Raw genomic sequence first — 18,237 nt, 5'->3', positions numbered from 1 at the left:
TGGAACAACTGACACAATGGCCAACAAAGTTCTCTTCCTCAGTGTCCATCCCAGGCAACCAATAGAATGATCTTAAAGGTTTTTTGTACCGGTCATCCCAAGATGACCTTGGTGGGCAAAATTAATGAGTCTCAATCTGAGTTTGCTAGGTGGAACCAACAAATTGATTTTGTGAAAAGCTCTTATACCATCACACAAATTTCTCTCTTCAGGCCAACCCGTAGCTATGTATTCTTTAATGGTACCTTGTAATTTATCATTCTGAGAATGTTGAATCCATTCAGAACAAGTAATGACTCCCTCTAAAACTACTAAGCCATCAATCAAACCAACCATACGTTGAATGTCATCAATGGTGTCACAGTTTTCATCAATTAAGGGACATCTAGACAGAAAAACAGCACGTGTATTTTTCCCTCCAGGAATGTGCTTGATAGCAAAATTGAATTCAAACATTTTGGAAAGTAGCCTTACAATTCTATGGCTTACTTTATCATGATCACTCTTGGATAAAAGAAAAACAAGTGGCTTATGATCAGTGATCAAAAGAAACTTCCTTCCCCAAAGATACGTTTCAAAATGTTTGGTACCCCAAACACAGGCTAAACATCCCTTTCTATCGTACTATAGTTTCGTTCAGATTGGGAAAGTGATCTAGAAGCGAAAGCTATAGTATGTTCAGTGCCATCAATTAGTTGTGTAAGGACAGCCCCAACCCAACACCACTGGCGTCAACAGTGACGATGGATTGGACATCATCCCTGAAAGAACGTAAGGCAGGTGCTTTTAAAATAAGATCTTTTAAATTTGAAAAAGCTAAGGATTGGACTTCTTCCCAAGTGAAATGTTCTCCTTTTCTAAGCAATTTCCTCAATGGTTCAGTTTGTAGTGAAAAAGTGCTGATGAATCACGAATAATATTCGCATAGTCCCAGGAAAGACCTGAGTTGGTCTTTATTGATAGGTGCAGGACTATCTATAATAGCTTTGACTAAATCAGATTTGGGTTTGATGCCAGATTCTGAAATTTGGTGCCCTAAATAGTCAATACTGTTGAGAAAAAACTTACATTTTTCTTTTTTTACAGTGAAACCTTGATTCTCAAGAGTATTTAAAACATCACTTAGAATGTGCATGTGTTCATCGGTAATTTTAGAAACTACTAAGATGTCATCTTGGTATGCAAACACATTTTTGTAGTCACCAAAAAGCTTGTACAATAATTTTTGAAAAACTGAAGTGGCCAAAGCAAGGCAAAAAGGCTTTCTCAGGGATTGAAAAGCACCAAATGGTGTGTTAAATGCTGTAAGTGGGCGAGATTCTTTGTCAAGTTCCACCTGGTGGTAAGCCGATCTTAAATCAATACATGAAAAAGTGTTGGCATTACCTAAACGAGCTAGCATTTCTTGTATTTTTGGGAGTGGAAAACAGTCAATCAAGATATTTTTGTTGAGAGATCTCAAGTCAATGCAGAGCCTAATGTCACTAGTATCTTTTTTCTTGGCTACGACAATTGGCGAAATCCATTCAGATGAATTTATCGGTTCAATTACTTTCTCATTGCATAAGTTCTCCAAATGTTGTTTCAATTGATCCCTTATGGATAAAGGAACATTCCGTACTTTATGAATCTTTTGCAGCTTGTCACAGTGATTGTGGTGATGTTGCTGTCACACATGATGTTATTGATAATGAGTTTTCAAATGTTACTAATTTGGATAATCCATCTCATCCGGAAGGAGGAGGAGGGTCTGATGTTTGTTATAATTCAGTTATTTTACCCAGAACAAGCACAAAAATTTCTCGTGCTCCTCATTATTTCAAAGATTATGTTTTACATTGAAATGTTCAGTTTTCATTTTCATGTTTTCCCATATTCTAGTTAGTTCCTTATTTTTCTATTTTTCTCTTTAATTTTGTTTGGTTGTTTTTGTTTAAAGAGGGAAGATGTGTTATATTTTTTAGTTCTCTCTATGGTTAGAACTTAGATTAGAGTTGCAGCGCAACTGTGTTCCATGTTCCAGTGAGCAGGTTCTGGGGTCTGGCAGTTGCGCTGTGGCCTCCGGACCTGAATGCTGGTTTCTTTCTGTGCTGTGTGCTGGTTCTATTAAAAGAAACCTACGACTTCATTTGAAGGACTACGTCGTGATTATTTATACAACTGAGGATACGACATATGTTCAATTACTAGATCTAAACAAAGAACCTATATATATGTTTTGATATATGTTTTGTATACACCTTTGTTTTTTCTACTTCTTTTCTGCAGGTGGTTTGGATGAGACCTTGCAAACTATTATTGCCTGTGCTTGTGAACAAAATATTCCCTTTGTGTTTGCTCTCAATCGAAAAGCACTAGGGCGCTGCCTCAACAAAGCAGTACCTGTCAGTGTGGTGGGAATCTTCAGTTACGATGGTGCACAGGTGAGAATATTCACAGACTATCTGTGCTTTTGAAAAATGGTATATTGCTCTTCTGTGAGAATGTAAACATTTCATGTAATGTTTTTGGGTCTGGTTTGACAGCCCAGATTACCGAAGACCGCATGTGATCAACACAAAACAAAATCTTCCTCTCTTCCTACATGTACTTGAGTACTCCTCCGACTGTTCAATGGAAAAAGGGGGGCCCCTACAATGTACTAAGTTAGCTACTCGTAGGGAATACAAACTGTGTAGAGAAAAAAGGTGTAGCAAACTCTGAAGATATATATAGACCCTAGACCAACGTGCAATGATATCTACTGTACAGCAACTGAATAAATGTATGCTGAAACACTGATATATTCAAAATTATTAAATCTTTTTATTTCAATCATTTTCTTATTTTTTTCATTTTTACTTATTCATTTCATATTTTCCTGTAAAAATATTTTCAGACATACATAACAATCAAATTCTATGGATGAGAATTATTTACAAATAAAGTAGTGCAGAAACAATCAATGTAAACACAGCAAATACATGAACACACTGTCATCTAAAACGGAAGAAAAAAGGGGGGGTGTGTGATATACGATATAACCAGTCGTTGGAAATTTGGATGAAGGCAATGCGGTTGAATGGAACTACACGCGTTTCGGCCAAAGGGCCTTCGTCAGGTGACCGTCATTCGTACATAACATATATACAAAAATGTGGTACGGACATGGAGAAAAGCTGCTTCGTGAAAACAACACGGAATATCTGGTTCCTATATGGGCAGGTTTATTTAGATGGCATCAGATTATGGCATACTGATAAGTTCAAGTAGATGCCCTTCAGAATAATTAATTTCGTATATAGCCCAAGGGTATTAAATCCAGTCTTATTTTGTAATTTCTTGAAGACTTCAATGAGGTTACCTGGCTCTTAAACAAACTGTCGAATATTTATTTATAATCGTCACTTCACATGAAAAACGTTTGCTCCCTCCTATGGCGGCAATAAAAGCTTTTATTGCCGCCATAGGAGGGAGCAAACGAGTAGAACCCCCGTGTTGATACGCTTCACCCAAAGATCGAAGGTTGCCTGACCTACATTATCGTTTTTCCGGCGTATCTATTCTCACAATCACGCTAAGACTAACTAAACAGAGAAGGAAATAGATGCCGGTACCTTGTGTTTCCGGTTTAAAGCGTTTCTCCCCCACAAGACCAAAAGCTCTTTAATTGTTTGACTAATATAGAGTAGGGAATAAGGAGCAACAGATAGAGGAGGTATGGCAGGCAGATATCAGAAACAAGTATGTAATCTTGGCAATAGGGGTAACGGTGACAAGAGAGGTTAACAAAAAACTGGGATGGCAGTGAGAACCCCTCCCCTTCAACGTATGGTTGGGCTATATACGAAATTAATTATTCTGAAGGGCATCTACTTGAACTTATCAGTATGCCATAATCTGATGCCATCTAAATAAACCTGCCCATATAGGAACCAGATATTCCGTGTTGTTTTCACGAAGCAGCTTTTCTCCATGTCCGTACCACATTTTTGTATATATGTTATGTACGAATGACGGTCACCTGACGAAGGCCCTTTGGCCGAAACGCGCGTAGTTCCATTCAACCGCATTGCCTTCATCCAAATTTCCAACAACTGGTTATATCGTATATCACCCCCCCCCCCTTTTTTTCTTCCGTTTTTGATGACAGTGTGTTCATGTATTTGCTGTGTTTACATTGATTGTTTCTGCACTACTTTTTTTGTAAATAATTCTCATCCATAGAATTTGATTGTTATGTATGTCTGAAAATATTTTTAAAGGAAAATATGAAATGAATAAGTAAAAATGAAAAAAATAAGAAAATGATTGAAATAAAAAGATTTAATAATTTTGAATATATCCGTGTTTCAGCATACATTTATTCAGTTGCTGTACAGTAGATATCATTGCACGTTGGTCTAGGGTCTATATATATCTTCAGAGTTTGCTACACCTTTTTTCTCTACACAGTTTGTACTCCTCTGACTGGACAGAACTTGTGTTCTGTCACTGAGAAGAGTGCTTGTTGAACTCTGATTAGCTCTTGAGGGGGTTCCTCTCATATAAAATGGTAATTGTGTTCAAATGTAATGATGTGCTTGCATGCACAGTAATGCGCAACACATCAAAAGGGTCGGAGGCCATCTGAAGGGGGCAAGGCTTGCAGGCTCAAGAGGACAAGGCTTGCCATTAGTTCTTTCCCACTGGTGCCCTATTTTTTTCATCCTTTCGTGCTGCTCCAACACGGGACGTACTGTCATGTTGCTCTGTCATCTCCTGCCTTTTCCACCTGTGGGAGCTCTGTAAATTCTTCCTCATGCTTCCCCTGTTGGCTCCGTCCTCTCCTGCCGCACCCTGCTTCTCCATCTCTTGGCATCTCACTTAGAGGTGGTTAAAAATGCGCATATTGCATTTGCCTTTATCATGGGGGGATAATATATGACTCAGTAGAATACGTATTACTTCTTTTCTTGTAAAATATTTCTTGCAACTCTCTGTTTCAGAGTCCAACTATATCAAACAATTCGGTGTAGGTTTAGGAGGCTGTTACGAGTTTATTATTGACTCCTGTGATCCCACTTCAGAAAATAGAGATCTATGAAAAAGTAGGAAACCGTCTTGTATTGAGTCACTTTAAACTGAAGTGATTATATGTTGACTTGCCTCTCATCTGGAATTTGTTTAATTTAGAATCTTTGACACCCTTCCAGTGTATCACCAGGTAGGAATATGGTTTCACGCAGTTCACTGTACGGATAAGTCTTACTTCCATGTTCCAAGGTTCACAGTCTCCTCTGGCTTAATGCCTGGCCGCTTTCCAGATCACAGGTTGAGTGACACCTCATGACCTGGTAATCAGAGGGCTGATATATAGTATATTACAAAGGTTCACAGAAGTTACAGAAGCTCATCCACCCCAACACCTGGAGCTGCTAAATTTGCCTGGGAACGGTATAGGATAATCCCCGGAGCAGCAGAAGCTCAACAACTCGACCCACTATAAAACCAGGTATGACACATGAACACTTCATGTGTTACACAATATCAGACTGGTGGCGTAAGGAAAACAAGGGTACCTTCCTTCATGCGAGTGATATTCTAGTAAGAAGTCCTTAGTGATATCAGGGGAGCATTGGAACATCCGCTGTCTGTGAATCCAGCAATTACCATGCTGGCCCTCCAACCTGGCACTTTTGAGTGAATGATCCACCACAAATTACTCTCCCACAGGTTGGATAATGTAAGCAGTACCCAACTTCTTCTGTAAAGAGGGGGAGGCACAACACATCCCACAGTGGTTTACTAGGCTCTGTTTTGTGTTGGAAATCGAAAAAAGTACGAGCAACATTAATCCCTCAAAAAGCAAATTCTTCACAAAATGGGATCCGCTGATATAATACTTTTCCGTGTTGGAATATCTGTGCTTCTCCCCCACAAGACCAAAAGCTCTTTAGTTGTTTGACTAATATAGAGTAGGGAATAGGGAGCAACAGATAGAGGAGGTATGGCAGGCAGATATCAGAAACAAGTATGTAATCTTGGCAATAGGGGTAACGGTGACAAGAGAGGTTAACAAAAAACTGGGATGGCAGTGAGAACCCCTCCCCTTCAACGTATGGTTGGTGGTGGAGGAGATGAGAGAGAGTTTACTGTTTTTGAGTTTCCTAATTGACCCTACTATACAAATACTTGTTATGTAATTTTACTAGTCTACCACTAATGTGGAGAAGTGCTGTAAAATGTGGTGTATGTGAACATGAATAGAAATAATTCAGTAAAAAAACAAGGTATGAGGAGTCTGCTCAGGATGAACTGAATTTCAAGCCCGGTCAGCGCAGTTGAAACACAGACAATATTATGTAGAATCCCCTCAGGAGTGACAAAAGCCCAAATCTCGACAACACAGTTTAGCAACCATGGAATACTGTGGACATTCCACCCCCGAGCAAGAGAAACTAAGCCCTGGCTGTACAGTTCACCAACCAGAGAATACTATATGAAGTCCTCTGGGAACAGGGAAGAAGCAATCTTTCTACAACCAGACTTAGTGTAAACCTGGTCACAAACAAAAACTTGTGAGAGCAGTCTGTTCCTGAATTGGTGGTGTCTGCATTTTTCATCACATAAGCCAGTTGCCTTCTCTTCGGTATCTATCTCTGCAATACTAAGTGCAGTTCAATGACGGGTAACAGAGGTGCAAGCCCTCACGGCAGGGTTTAGAAACCAGCCAATACTGTGTACATTCCAACTTAGATCAACAGCAACCTAAGCCCTGGTGGGACAGTGAGGCAGTCAGAAAATACTATATGGAGTTCCCTTATGTATGGAATAGAAGTAACCGTTACCCAACCAGCCATAATATAAACTCCATCACAAACAAAAACCATGTGAAAGCTTTCTTCTCATTTGATGTGGTCTGCATTCATCAGCATGTCAGTCAGTGGTCTCCTGTTCATTGTCTCTCAATCTGTGCTCTGTCTCAGTATGGTAGCACTGTTTTTTGAGAGCTCAATGGTAGGGGTTGTGGAAGAAGAAGAATCAACTGGGACACATATGCTAACATATGAGGAGGGTTTGATGGCAGTTCAGAAGGAGGGTCAGCTATCTAAGAAGCACACAAAATGTACTCTATTTAGGATGTTGTTGCAAATGTTTTATCCCTAGATCTTCAGTATCCCTTGGTCAGTAACAAAAAACCTGTGAGGATGGTCTGCTATTCATTTATCGGTCTGCATTTATCAGCACTTCAGACAGTGGCCTCCCTTTTTGAATCTCTCCCTTTTTGAGTCTCTCCCTTTCTGACCCTTCTCAAAATAGCACAGTCTTCTGTTGTCGTAGAAGAGGGAGAAGGAACAGAATTTATGCCTATAACCTATGTAGCTAAGGGTTGGGTGCCACTCCAGAATGAGGCTCAGTCTATATTACAGCATTTAGCCTTACATTGAAAATGTTTTAATTCTAGAGGGCTAATGAACTGCATACACATGTAATAGTGGCTTGCTCTACCTTTTGGTGCAGTCTACGTTTGTCAGCATATTGGGCAGTGACCTTTTGTGTCTCTACCTCCAGACTCCATCTCATGATATATATATGTAAATAGCAGCAGAGGGGCAGATGAGGCTGGTCATTTTAGGGGTGCCGTCAGTCTTCTGGCTTCTATTTACTGTACATGACGAGTAATGGCGGACATTTCTTGGTTTGACCTTCATCGTTTTTCCATTACTGTTTATAGCATTTGTACGCCCCTTCTGAGGCTATAGTTTAGTGCTTATTAAAAGCACACATATAAATGTAATGGGAACTACTAAATTTGCATTGCCAGCAATCTAAGTTGTCTATCGAGTACAGGGTCCTAAGCAGCCACAATCGAGGCTAACTTACTATGATGGTCTTGCAAGCTTACCAGTCCTTCAAATGTATGAGATTAATTTTTTTGAAACTATTGTTTGGTCAAAGACCCAACCAATTTGGCTGCAGTTCTTGGCATATATAGGAATCAACCATCTAGAATGCCACTTCTACCACTGACCCTCTCGTTCCCTTATGATTTGAAGAGTATAGTTAGCTCTGAAAAGGTTTTAAGACCTTGTTACATATAAAAGTTGTAACAAGGATTCTCTGAAAATTATTATAGGCTATGTTCAGGTAAAGAATATGCTTTCTATGTCAAAATATCCTAGAGCATAGGAAAAAGGGCTGCATTCTATTTTTAACTGTGTAGCTAGGGAAAAGGGGTATTAGTTGTAATGTTTGGCTTTCTCTTTCATCAAGTCATTAGTTTACCTTTCTTGGGTAAGCTTAACTTCTTCAGGTTCATTCCCAAGCAGTACAGTTTAAGTAATAATGGGGCACATGCATCAAGCTCATTACTGGTCGCAAATGAGCCGATTCACAGAATCGCCCCCTTTGCGACCTATCGGTTTGTTGTTTCCAGAGATCAGCATTCGACTCTGGTTGCCAAGAAATAAATTGTTAAACTCTATCTAACCGCATTTTCTGGCTGGAATGTCCTCATATTGATATCATAACATGTATTTTTAAAGTGCACGCTGACTGCATGCTTTAAAATGGCATTTATGATTTGCTGCATTGCGGCTACGATACGTAGCTGACTTTAATCACTTCAGTTACATAATAAAAATGATCAGATCTTTCATTCAAACAAAGAAAAGCCAATCTTGCTGAAACACTTTTCCACGTACAATTCAGAATTTGTAAGCATAATAGTGCAACGTAATAGGTTGTCTTTGCTGGTAAAGTAATGCTGGCATTACTAGAAAGGGTGGGATTTGGACCATGTTTCCTGGGATGGATGCTACTCTTGTACACTGCAACTGATAGCAGAGCTGACGACAGCCTGAGCATATCTGAGAGCTGGAAGTTAGAGAGGGTGTGATGGCATGGCTGTCCTTGCTCACCTCCCTTGTCTACCATAGTGGTTTAACCATTAAGATTCAGACTGAGATCTGTGATGTAGCAGAGGGGAGTCACCTGGGGTCAACTACACTTACAATGTCCATGTATCGGCATGATACACTGGTGTACCTGCACCATCATTAAGTATTACTCCAAGAATTAGAATACTTTGCAGGGGGAATACACTGGAACAGCACTAGTACATAATTGGCAGGTAGGGAAAACTAGAGAGACAGTGGTGACAAAACAGCAAGGAAACCCTCCGCATTCGCCCCTGCTATTTATAATGAGTTCAGTACAGTGGAGGTTGATGTGATGGGAAACTATGCAGGATTTGTACCTAAATGGAATCTAGGACATTGTGAGGGATAGCTAGGTGCCACGCGGGTGCCGGGCTTTGAGGCCGGTGTGCCAAGTAAGCCTCCACCCCCCTCCTGTGACCCATGGTGCATTTTGCATCTAATTTAAAAGTGCGGTAATCCTCCTAAATCAGGAGTTACCGGGAATGAGCAATTGTTCTTCCCCCTTTTTTTGCACTTTCACTTTTTAAATATTATTTTTTCACTTACACGTCCCTAGGTAAGGGTGAGCCTTAGGGCGCTCATACCACCAGGGTTTATTACACTACATGAGTCCTGAAGAATGCCTGGTAAATTTACACCGTTTCATAGGCTGAAACATGTCGACTGATATTAAGACTAATTGGAATTAACCAAACCATTGCACTTGGCTAATATTCCGATCACATAATTTTTATCTGTGTCTGAGGGATCTATTATTAAAACAATTTTTTTTATACTCATTAGACACTTTTAAGTATTCTCACTGCACGTCTACTTCACGAAACCTGCTCCGCAGTAATTCTGGCGTCGCAGCACACCAAAAAGGTACTAGACCTTTTTGGTGGGGCCCGATGATGAAGCATGACACCGACCAGGTCGGTGTGCGAGGGCTTTCTTCCCTACCTAAGTTGGGTCAGGTAATGATTTTTTCTCCCAATTTCTTTGCTCCTTCAAGTGGTTACTGTTATACCACAGACCTCTCTTTTCTTGTTGGCTTACTATAACCGGGGACTAAGAGGGTGTCAGTACTCTCCCTGCCTCTCTTCTTGTTGGTACATTTTTACAGTAGTCAAGATGATACAGATTGCTGTTTCCAGGACATCAAAGAGGCCAGTCCATATTTACCTAGCCGGGACACTGGTGACAAAGTTCAATCCAAGGAAAGAGTGGGTTAACACATCTCAAATAATTCCAGGTTCGAATTAGTGCAGTTTAATTATTTACAGTGAACAGGTATAAATATTGGACCCTCAGACCACTTTTTCAGTACATTCCTGGACCTGTGGACACAGCAGAAAGGACTGCCTTGCTCTCAAGTGGACTTACCCTGCTGCTTAAAGCCTACCTTGTCCTCCAGAGGACTGCCCTGCTGCTTTAGATCTGCCTTGTTCCCCTGAGAATTGCTCTCCTGCTTGAGGCCTGCCCTGTTACTGGTCCTGCTTCCTTCACCCCAGGCTCACCCGAGTGAGTCCAAGGGTCAGTTGGCTTAACTTTGAGAATTAAACATTTTCAGCAGGACTAACGTGGTCCCTGTATCTGGCCCAAACTCTGTCCCGATCAGCCTGAACTTTTATGGTGGCCATCTCTTTGGTAAGGCTGGACAGTGAGCTGAAAGCACTCATGGACCTGTCCTGCTTTACCAAACAGGTGAGGAATCTGCAGGTAGAAGTGTCCCCCAGAAGAAAGTTACTTACCTTGAGTAACTATCTTTCCGGTGGATACTCTGCCTACAAATTCCTTACTGATCGTATCCTTCTCCTTGTCTGATGAATGTAAATACAATGATAGCTTAATTAGGTTGCAATTAGAAGTTTGGCACAGCACTTTATCTAATCGATGTTTCTCCATCAGCTCGCCTCGAAAGCTGGGCAAAAATGGATAGAAACTGACATTGTACCAATGTGTGGAGCCGTATGGCTTCAGTGATGGGTCCCAATGTCACTTCGGTTTCAATATGAATCCCCCTCTACAGGCATCATAGATCTTAGACTGGATCTGTAAAACATGAAACGCTTGGGATTATTCAACAGTTGAGAAATATGCAGGTAGCTAGAGAACCCACCAGAAAGATAGTTACCAAAGGGAAGTAACTTTTCTTCACAACCATAAGCCTGTTCTAGCCAAGTAGATAGCTCAGTGAGTTTGCCCTCACGCAGATCCTAGCAGCAAGTGGCAGTCAAATGAGGACCTTTAGTTTGGTAATAAAACCTTTTATTTTTTGCTTTATGAAAATGAAGTAACCAGCTTTACATCTTTGAGGAACATGAAGTAAACCCACACATAGCAAAAAAAATAGTTGTGGTTGTACTAACTGTCATGTATTTATTATATTTGTATGGAGTTTCACATATTAGATTATCATAGATAAAATAACAGTGTGAACTCCAGTTTACATATAGCCAATATTACTGAAAGTTCTGTTATGATGATTCACAAAATAATACCCCTACACAGAACATAGGCTACTATATGCATTCCTCCATGATAAAAAACAGAAATGCTATTACAGGGAGGTCTCCTCCACTTGACAGTGGAGACTAAAAGCCTCAGAGTGATACTGGTGTGTTACTCATCAATCAGCACCAGTATCTAGGTAGTGGAATGTCTGGGGTAGGCTTTAAATAGGTGTGCAGCATTTGTGAAGCTTGCACTGTTGCTGGGGTACTGCATATGTCCGGGAGAAGGTTTGCACTGCTGCTGTCTATGCTATGCACTGATGTACCGTTGAACTAGGCAAGCACAGCAACTTTCAGCAGTTAAAGGAACTGGTTTGTTGCATGGGTAAAAGAGGGAAAAGAGCAGAGCTGAGAAAAAAGTGAGATTTGAGCTTGGAGTTTAATGTATTGCAGGAAGGTGTCATCCTTAAATGTTTATGAAGGCAAAAAAAGGTAGAAGCTTGATTTTGTTTTTAATTTAAGAATTTCAAACACAATTTGTTGGTATAGTGTGCTAAGCTGAACACCCCCAGCTGGAGGTTTCCAGCTAGTTGGCCAGTTTGAGAGCATGTTGAGTTTTGGTGATATATATATATATAGAATGATATAGAGGGGTTTAAGTTGGATGCAGGCTTGGTAAGTTAACCAGTGAAAATACAGGTGGGTGAAGGTAACTGGATCAGATTTATGGTCACCCGTAATAAGATCACCCACTGTGTGGAAGACTAGCCTGAGAGGGAGAAGAGTAGTGGCAGGTAGGCTGGTTAGAACAACATTACCTCCATTGATATGGGAGCAGTCTAGGGCGTGTACTGTAGTTTTGAAGGTGGAAGGGGTAATTAAGGGGTTTTGCAGAGCAGGTTGATTTGAAAAAAAGGCAATTTGAGCTTTTTGTTGATTTGCTCGCTGGAGTAGCGAAGATTGTCAATGTAAATAATAATAATAATCCACATTTGTAAAGCACAAACAATCACCCGTAAGGGTCTCTAGGCACTGGGAGCCGTCGGGAAGATTAAGCAAGCTATTGCCCAGAGTCACATGGTGCTGGGCTGATCTGCCGCCAGCCCTGGCGATCGAACCGTGATCCCCAGATTCCAACGTCAGTCGCCCAGGCCGCGGCACCACACCTCTCCCCTAGATGTAAAAGCTCAGCAATTTTGCATTTAAGTAGAGAGAAGCGGAAAAAGCATCACTTTGCAGCAAAATTTTCCGAGATTCAATCTGTTGATGCATTTTTCCCCAGATCATTAGAATTTATTTGATTTTGATGGTATTTAATTTGAGATAGACTGGAGACAATCATAACTGAATAATTTGCCAGCACTTCTTTAAGTGCTGGTTATTCACGGCAGGTGACACTTAAAAGGTAAAGTTGTGTGTTATCAGGGCCCAGAGTGCTTTTCCGCAGACAAAAGGCCCTTAAAGTTCAGGCACGCTTTGCTTCCCTAGCCATTCTACTGGTGAAGAGAGGGATCATAAGGTACTGGAGAGCCCCAGAAGACCCCCTACTGACAGCCTGGACAGGGTCAGTTAGTAAATGGGGCTCGGCAGAGGGGGGCACAATTAGGTGGGGGGAGGTACAAAGTGTGCGTAAGAAACATTTCCACAGAGTGGGCTACACTACTGTAACAATTTCGCCACCTGCATCCTGATATACCGTTTAGGAGCTCCATGCAGTGAGTAAGGACACATCAGACCAATCTCCATGCATTCCAAACAATTAAGAAACATGGGAGACTGAAAAGATTGTATACGAAGGATAAAAAAGTGACCCTTAGTCACAGAAAGACAATTATCGTATAAACATTTGGAAGTTTTTACTTGCTTGAATTACCGTATGGTGATAAAGTTAAGTCGCTTTTTAAGGGTCCAAGTATCCCAGAATCGATTCATTCAGATTTATGTTGATGTTCCTTGCGGGAATGCAAGATATCTAAGCATCTGATCGAAATAACTTATATAAAGCAGGACACTGATCATACACATATATAATGAAATTCCTGTCCTTGTAGTTTTAAATATTGAAGAGAAGAAAATGAATCAACTATATCTGTAAACCACTGGTGTGCTAACCCTGAGGAAGGCTTCTGCCGAAAAGCGTTGGAGATAGTAAAGATCAGTAACCAGTGTTTTATCAAAATCAATGCATATACAACTTTTTGATAATTAACATCTGAGATCAATTCTTTGATATTAACACAAGTTTGGTGTGTTATAAAATATCATTGTGACATGTTGTATTGAATCAACGGTAATTGTTTTTGTTTTTTCATCTTGTTACATTTACATCCCTTAGGCATACCATACCGTATAACAACTTGTGGTTTCCATATGTATAGGGAAAGATTTATGAAATACTAGTTTTTGTAACAAAAACTAGTGATTATATGTATGTATGTTTTTTATAAATATTTGAAATAACTTATAAGAAAGAAAAAAAGAGAAATAAAAAAGAAAATATTTTTTTACATCATATCAGTTTTTGATTGTATAATTTGATTTTGGATCTATGGTTTAACTGCAACACATGCTAATGCTGAGCACGATGCCCGGTCCAAAATTGTTTTCCAAATAACCAATTCCGCCACCACGCATTAAAAGCACCCAGCAAACGCCACCACAGACAACTACAATTGAAGCCCCAAGCCAAGATATACTAGCCCAGTCCACCCCAAATACTGGTAATACCACTGTTACCTCCAGACACCACAATAGCATATGACCTGGCAGTACCCACATGGGACAAAGAGAGCCATACACAGGGCCTACACTCACCCTACTGTGACCACCCGTTTTGTGAGAGAAGCTCTCACTCGTGTTAATGATATTCTGTGTGTAATACTGAACTTTGTTATATAAATTAATAAATATCTTTATAAATCCTGTAATTGTTAGAACTTCTGTATGATTAAATACCAGAAAAATCAAAAACAGACTTCAAACAAGTGAAATCTGTTAAAGTAAATGGAGCACAATAGACACCAAACCCTGCAAATCTTAACAGGACAAAAGGTCCCATGTAAGGCAGTAAAAAAATGTTAACAGAAAGAATACAGCAACATCTCAGGACAAAGCACATAAAAATATGGGAAGTGTTAAATGATATGATATGAAAGTTAAGTTGGGTTGAATTACACTGATCATGCTTCATGATACAAGCCACAGAGCAATACAAGTTAACACAGTTAATAAAACTGAACAGGAAATGGGATTGTAAGGAGGTAAGCAAATAATGTATGACAATTAAGAAATGGATTCAAAGCTGATAAAATAGATAATAAGTTGCAACTACCCTGCCCAGAACTTTACATTGTAAGACATTGATTACTCATTGAAGTGGGAGCTTACCAACCCACACCCCTGGTAGTTGTAGCACAAAGAAGACATGCTTAGCTTGGAACTGCATAAATACTTCACACATTGCTCTAACACAGAAATAAATCCAAAACACAAAAACATTAAAAAAACTGTATTAGATAAATAGAGTAAGATATAATAAACAAAGTGACACCAAAACAACAAAAATGCAATAAGAGGAACCAGATATATATATATATATATATATATATATATATATGGATTGGTGTCACTACAACGCGGTTTATAACAACGCATTCCGTTACATCGGAATTTTTACAACGCAGGATCCATTACATCGGATGCCATTACAACGCATGGCATTACATAGCAGATGCTATTACAACGCATGGCATTACATCGTAAGTATAGGTAAGTATACCTTTTTAAAAAAAAGTGTAATTAAGTTAATTTAATTAATTTAATTTAATTAATTTAATTAAAATACATTTTAAAATAGTAATTAATTTTATTTAATACATTTAAATCTATTTATTTAAATTAATTTTAATAAAAATTGTAATTAATTTTATTTAATTAATATAATTAATTTAATTTAAATATTTTTTTGATTGTAATTAAATTAAATTATTTAAAATAATGTATTTAATTTAATTATTTTAATTAAGAAATGTAATTAATATAATATAATTAATTTAATTTAACCTAAAAACACCCCTGTACCCCAAAACCCAAACCCTGCCCTGAAACCTAAAAACACCCCTGTACCCCAAAACCCAAACCCTACCCTGAAACCTAAAAACACCCCTGTACCCCAAAACCCAAACCCTACCCTGAAACCTAAAAACACCCCTGTACCCCAAAACCCAAACCCTACCCTGAAACCTAAAAACACCCCTGTATCCCAAAACCCAAACCCTACCCTGAAACCTAAAAACACCCCTGTACCCCAAAACCCAAACCCTACCCTGAAACCTAAAAACACCCCTGTACCCCAAAACCCAAACCCTACCCTGAAACCTAAAAACACCCCTGTACCCCAAAACCCAAACCCTACCCTGAAACCTAAAACACCCCTGTACCCCAAAACCCAAACCCTACCCTGAAACCTAAAAACACCCCTGTACCCCAAAACCCAAACCCTACCCTGAAACCTAAAAACACCCCTGTACCCCAAAACCCAAACCCTACCCTGAAACCTAAAAACACCCCTGTACCCCAAAACCCTAAAACCTAAAAACACCCCTGTACCCCAAAACCCAAACCCTGCTCTAAAACCTAAAAATACCCAAACACCCCAAAACATATACCTCAGTACCCCAAAACATATACTCCTATAATCATACTTATTTAAAAAATTACTTAAATTAATACATTTAATTTATAATATTTAAAAACATAAATACATATTTTTATTTATTTTTATTTATAATTAATAATAATTAAATCAATTCTATAATATTAAATAAAATAAATAAAAATTATATACTTACCAATACTTACGATGTAATGGTATGCGTTGTAATACCATCTGCTATGTAATGCCATGCGTTGTAATGGCATCCGATGTAATGGATCCTGCGTTGTAATAGCTGCGTTGTAACAGCATTACGACGTAAAAGTTGCGTTGTAAGTGATACACACCATATATATATATATATATATATATATATATATATATATTTTTTTTTTTTTTTTTTTTTAAGATGTAATGGAAAATAGCACAAAGAAGCCCAAAGCGCCAATAGTAGTCACACTGGTCACAGTTGATTAGGATCTAGGCACAGTCTCAGGCTGACAGTGATGGAGTGCGGGTCAGATACACTAATTGGGTTCATCCTGGTCAAGGATTTTATCTTTTGACTTATTCTTTTAGGTCCCAATCAACCAAAGGAGTGCACTTCTAAAGCTCCCGAGGATCTTAGGGGAGGCAGTTAGAGACACACAGTGTGTCAGGAATAGGCCAATACCAGGGTCCAGACCAGGTGCTACCAGTCAGCTGGGTACTTACAAAAGAAGGCTTGTTGTAGATTGTTGTCTCTCTATAGCCACACAGGAGGGAAATCAATTGACCCTTGGAGTCCACTTCCTTTTTTTGGATACTAGTGAGAGCAGGCCTAGTCCCTCTACGGTGCTTTCAGGTCACAGACAACAAACAGCTCCAATCATATTCTGATCTTCCGCAGGTCCAAAAAGTGATTTGAAGTGGGTGCCTGGAGGTGCCAGATGTATCCCGGTCACCATCTACTGGGTGGGGTGACTGAGAGGCACTCACTAACAAATTGGATCAAAGTTCCTGGATCAACCCTACTTACTTTGTCAGTAGTTCCTGGTTTCCTATGTACAAACAGGCTCAAAGTGCTGTGTTTCAAAGCATTTTTAAGATGATGAACGTCTTCAGCCACACTAAACTTGGGCTATGAGGGCTGGGGTGTATCTGGGAGTGTCCCAGAGACATTTAACACTTAAATCCAGTTTAGGCAGGCACTGTACTCACAACAACCCAGAGACAGAATTCTGGTGGGGCAAAAGCAGGATGCTTCACCAACTAGACAGGGGATCCACAAAAAATGTCTTGGCATCCTGTTCTCTCCCTTTCACGTGTATCCCACTTGTCACATTTGGCTCATCAGACCTGTCAAGCAGAATATGACAGTTTGGTGTCACTGTCAAGCAGAATATGACAGTGTGGTGTCACAGGATGCCTAGAACCCACTCTTAATATACTGTGAAGTTCAGAGGACTTTAGGTCAGTCTATTGGAAGGCATTTTGCAGCCTGAACACAATTTGGGATGAGCTTTATGCAAATTAGCCTCCAGGAACTTCAGGCAGGGAAAGGGTGACTGTTTAAAAGTTACTTTTCCTTAATATGTATTACAAATCTAACATCACCATTGAAATGGATTTTTAATAGCTATTAAAAATAGTAGTTAATTATTTTACTAGCTGATCCCATTCCTGAGATACAGCATTAATATTTTATGGTTATGGTTAGCTAGGCCTGCCACGCTGAGAATAGCTTTTAGGGCTTTGTCACTGTAGAGACATGCTAACATTAATTTTCCATGTCTCGCTTTAAAATACCATGCTCCCAGCCTTGTGGGCTACAAGATTTATACAGGAGTTACTTGATAGTATTTAAAAGGGAGGCTTTTATCTTTTAAAAAGAGTTATTTTAACAGGTTACTAGTCTACAGCAGTCAGGCTACACAAGGTAGGTCTGAAGCCATGTTTTCCTTTACCATGCTGTTGGGTGGCACAATAAGTGAGGCAGTCCACATGTGACGGTTAATGTTTCATGCTATGGGTGTACTTCTGCACCATACACTTTTGCCTTATAAAAAAATTAAATATTCGAGGCATGTGAGCTGTAGATCAAATGCTTATGCATAGATCGCCATCTGGTGTTGGCCCTGGATGTTTGCACTTTGTTTTTCTTCGAAGAAGACTTCCTAGTCACGAGGTAGGTGACTCCTCCTTTTGGTGATAGTGCGCATGGTTGTCGACTACATCTTCAGATTGTTTTTTCCGCCATTGGGTT

The 18,237-nt window shown here is 39.5% G+C and overlaps 1 protein-coding gene across 2 annotated transcripts in view; it reads left to right on the top strand.

The window, feature by feature from the left end:
* Nucleotides 1–18,237, top strand: part of SECISBP2 (SECIS binding protein 2) — a 429,157-nt gene that overhangs the window by 357,155 nt on the left and 53,765 nt on the right. For both annotated transcript variants that reach the window (XM_078675640.1, XM_078675639.1), the window contains exon 11: nucleotides 2,269–2,423. In XM_078675640.1, coding sequence (XP_078531766.1) covers nucleotides 2,269–2,423 — 155 coding nt within the window. The remainder of the gene's footprint in view (nucleotides 1–2,268; nucleotides 2,424–18,237) is intronic.

This window comes from Lissotriton helveticus, chromosome 2_1, assembly GCF_964261635.1.
Source record: "Lissotriton helveticus chromosome 2_1, aLisHel1.1, whole genome shotgun sequence".
Lineage (NCBI taxonomy): Eukaryota > Metazoa > Chordata > Amphibia > Caudata > Salamandridae > Lissotriton > Lissotriton helveticus.
Note: the sequence above shows the minus strand (reverse complement) of the source record. Positions and strands in the feature narration are given on the sequence as shown.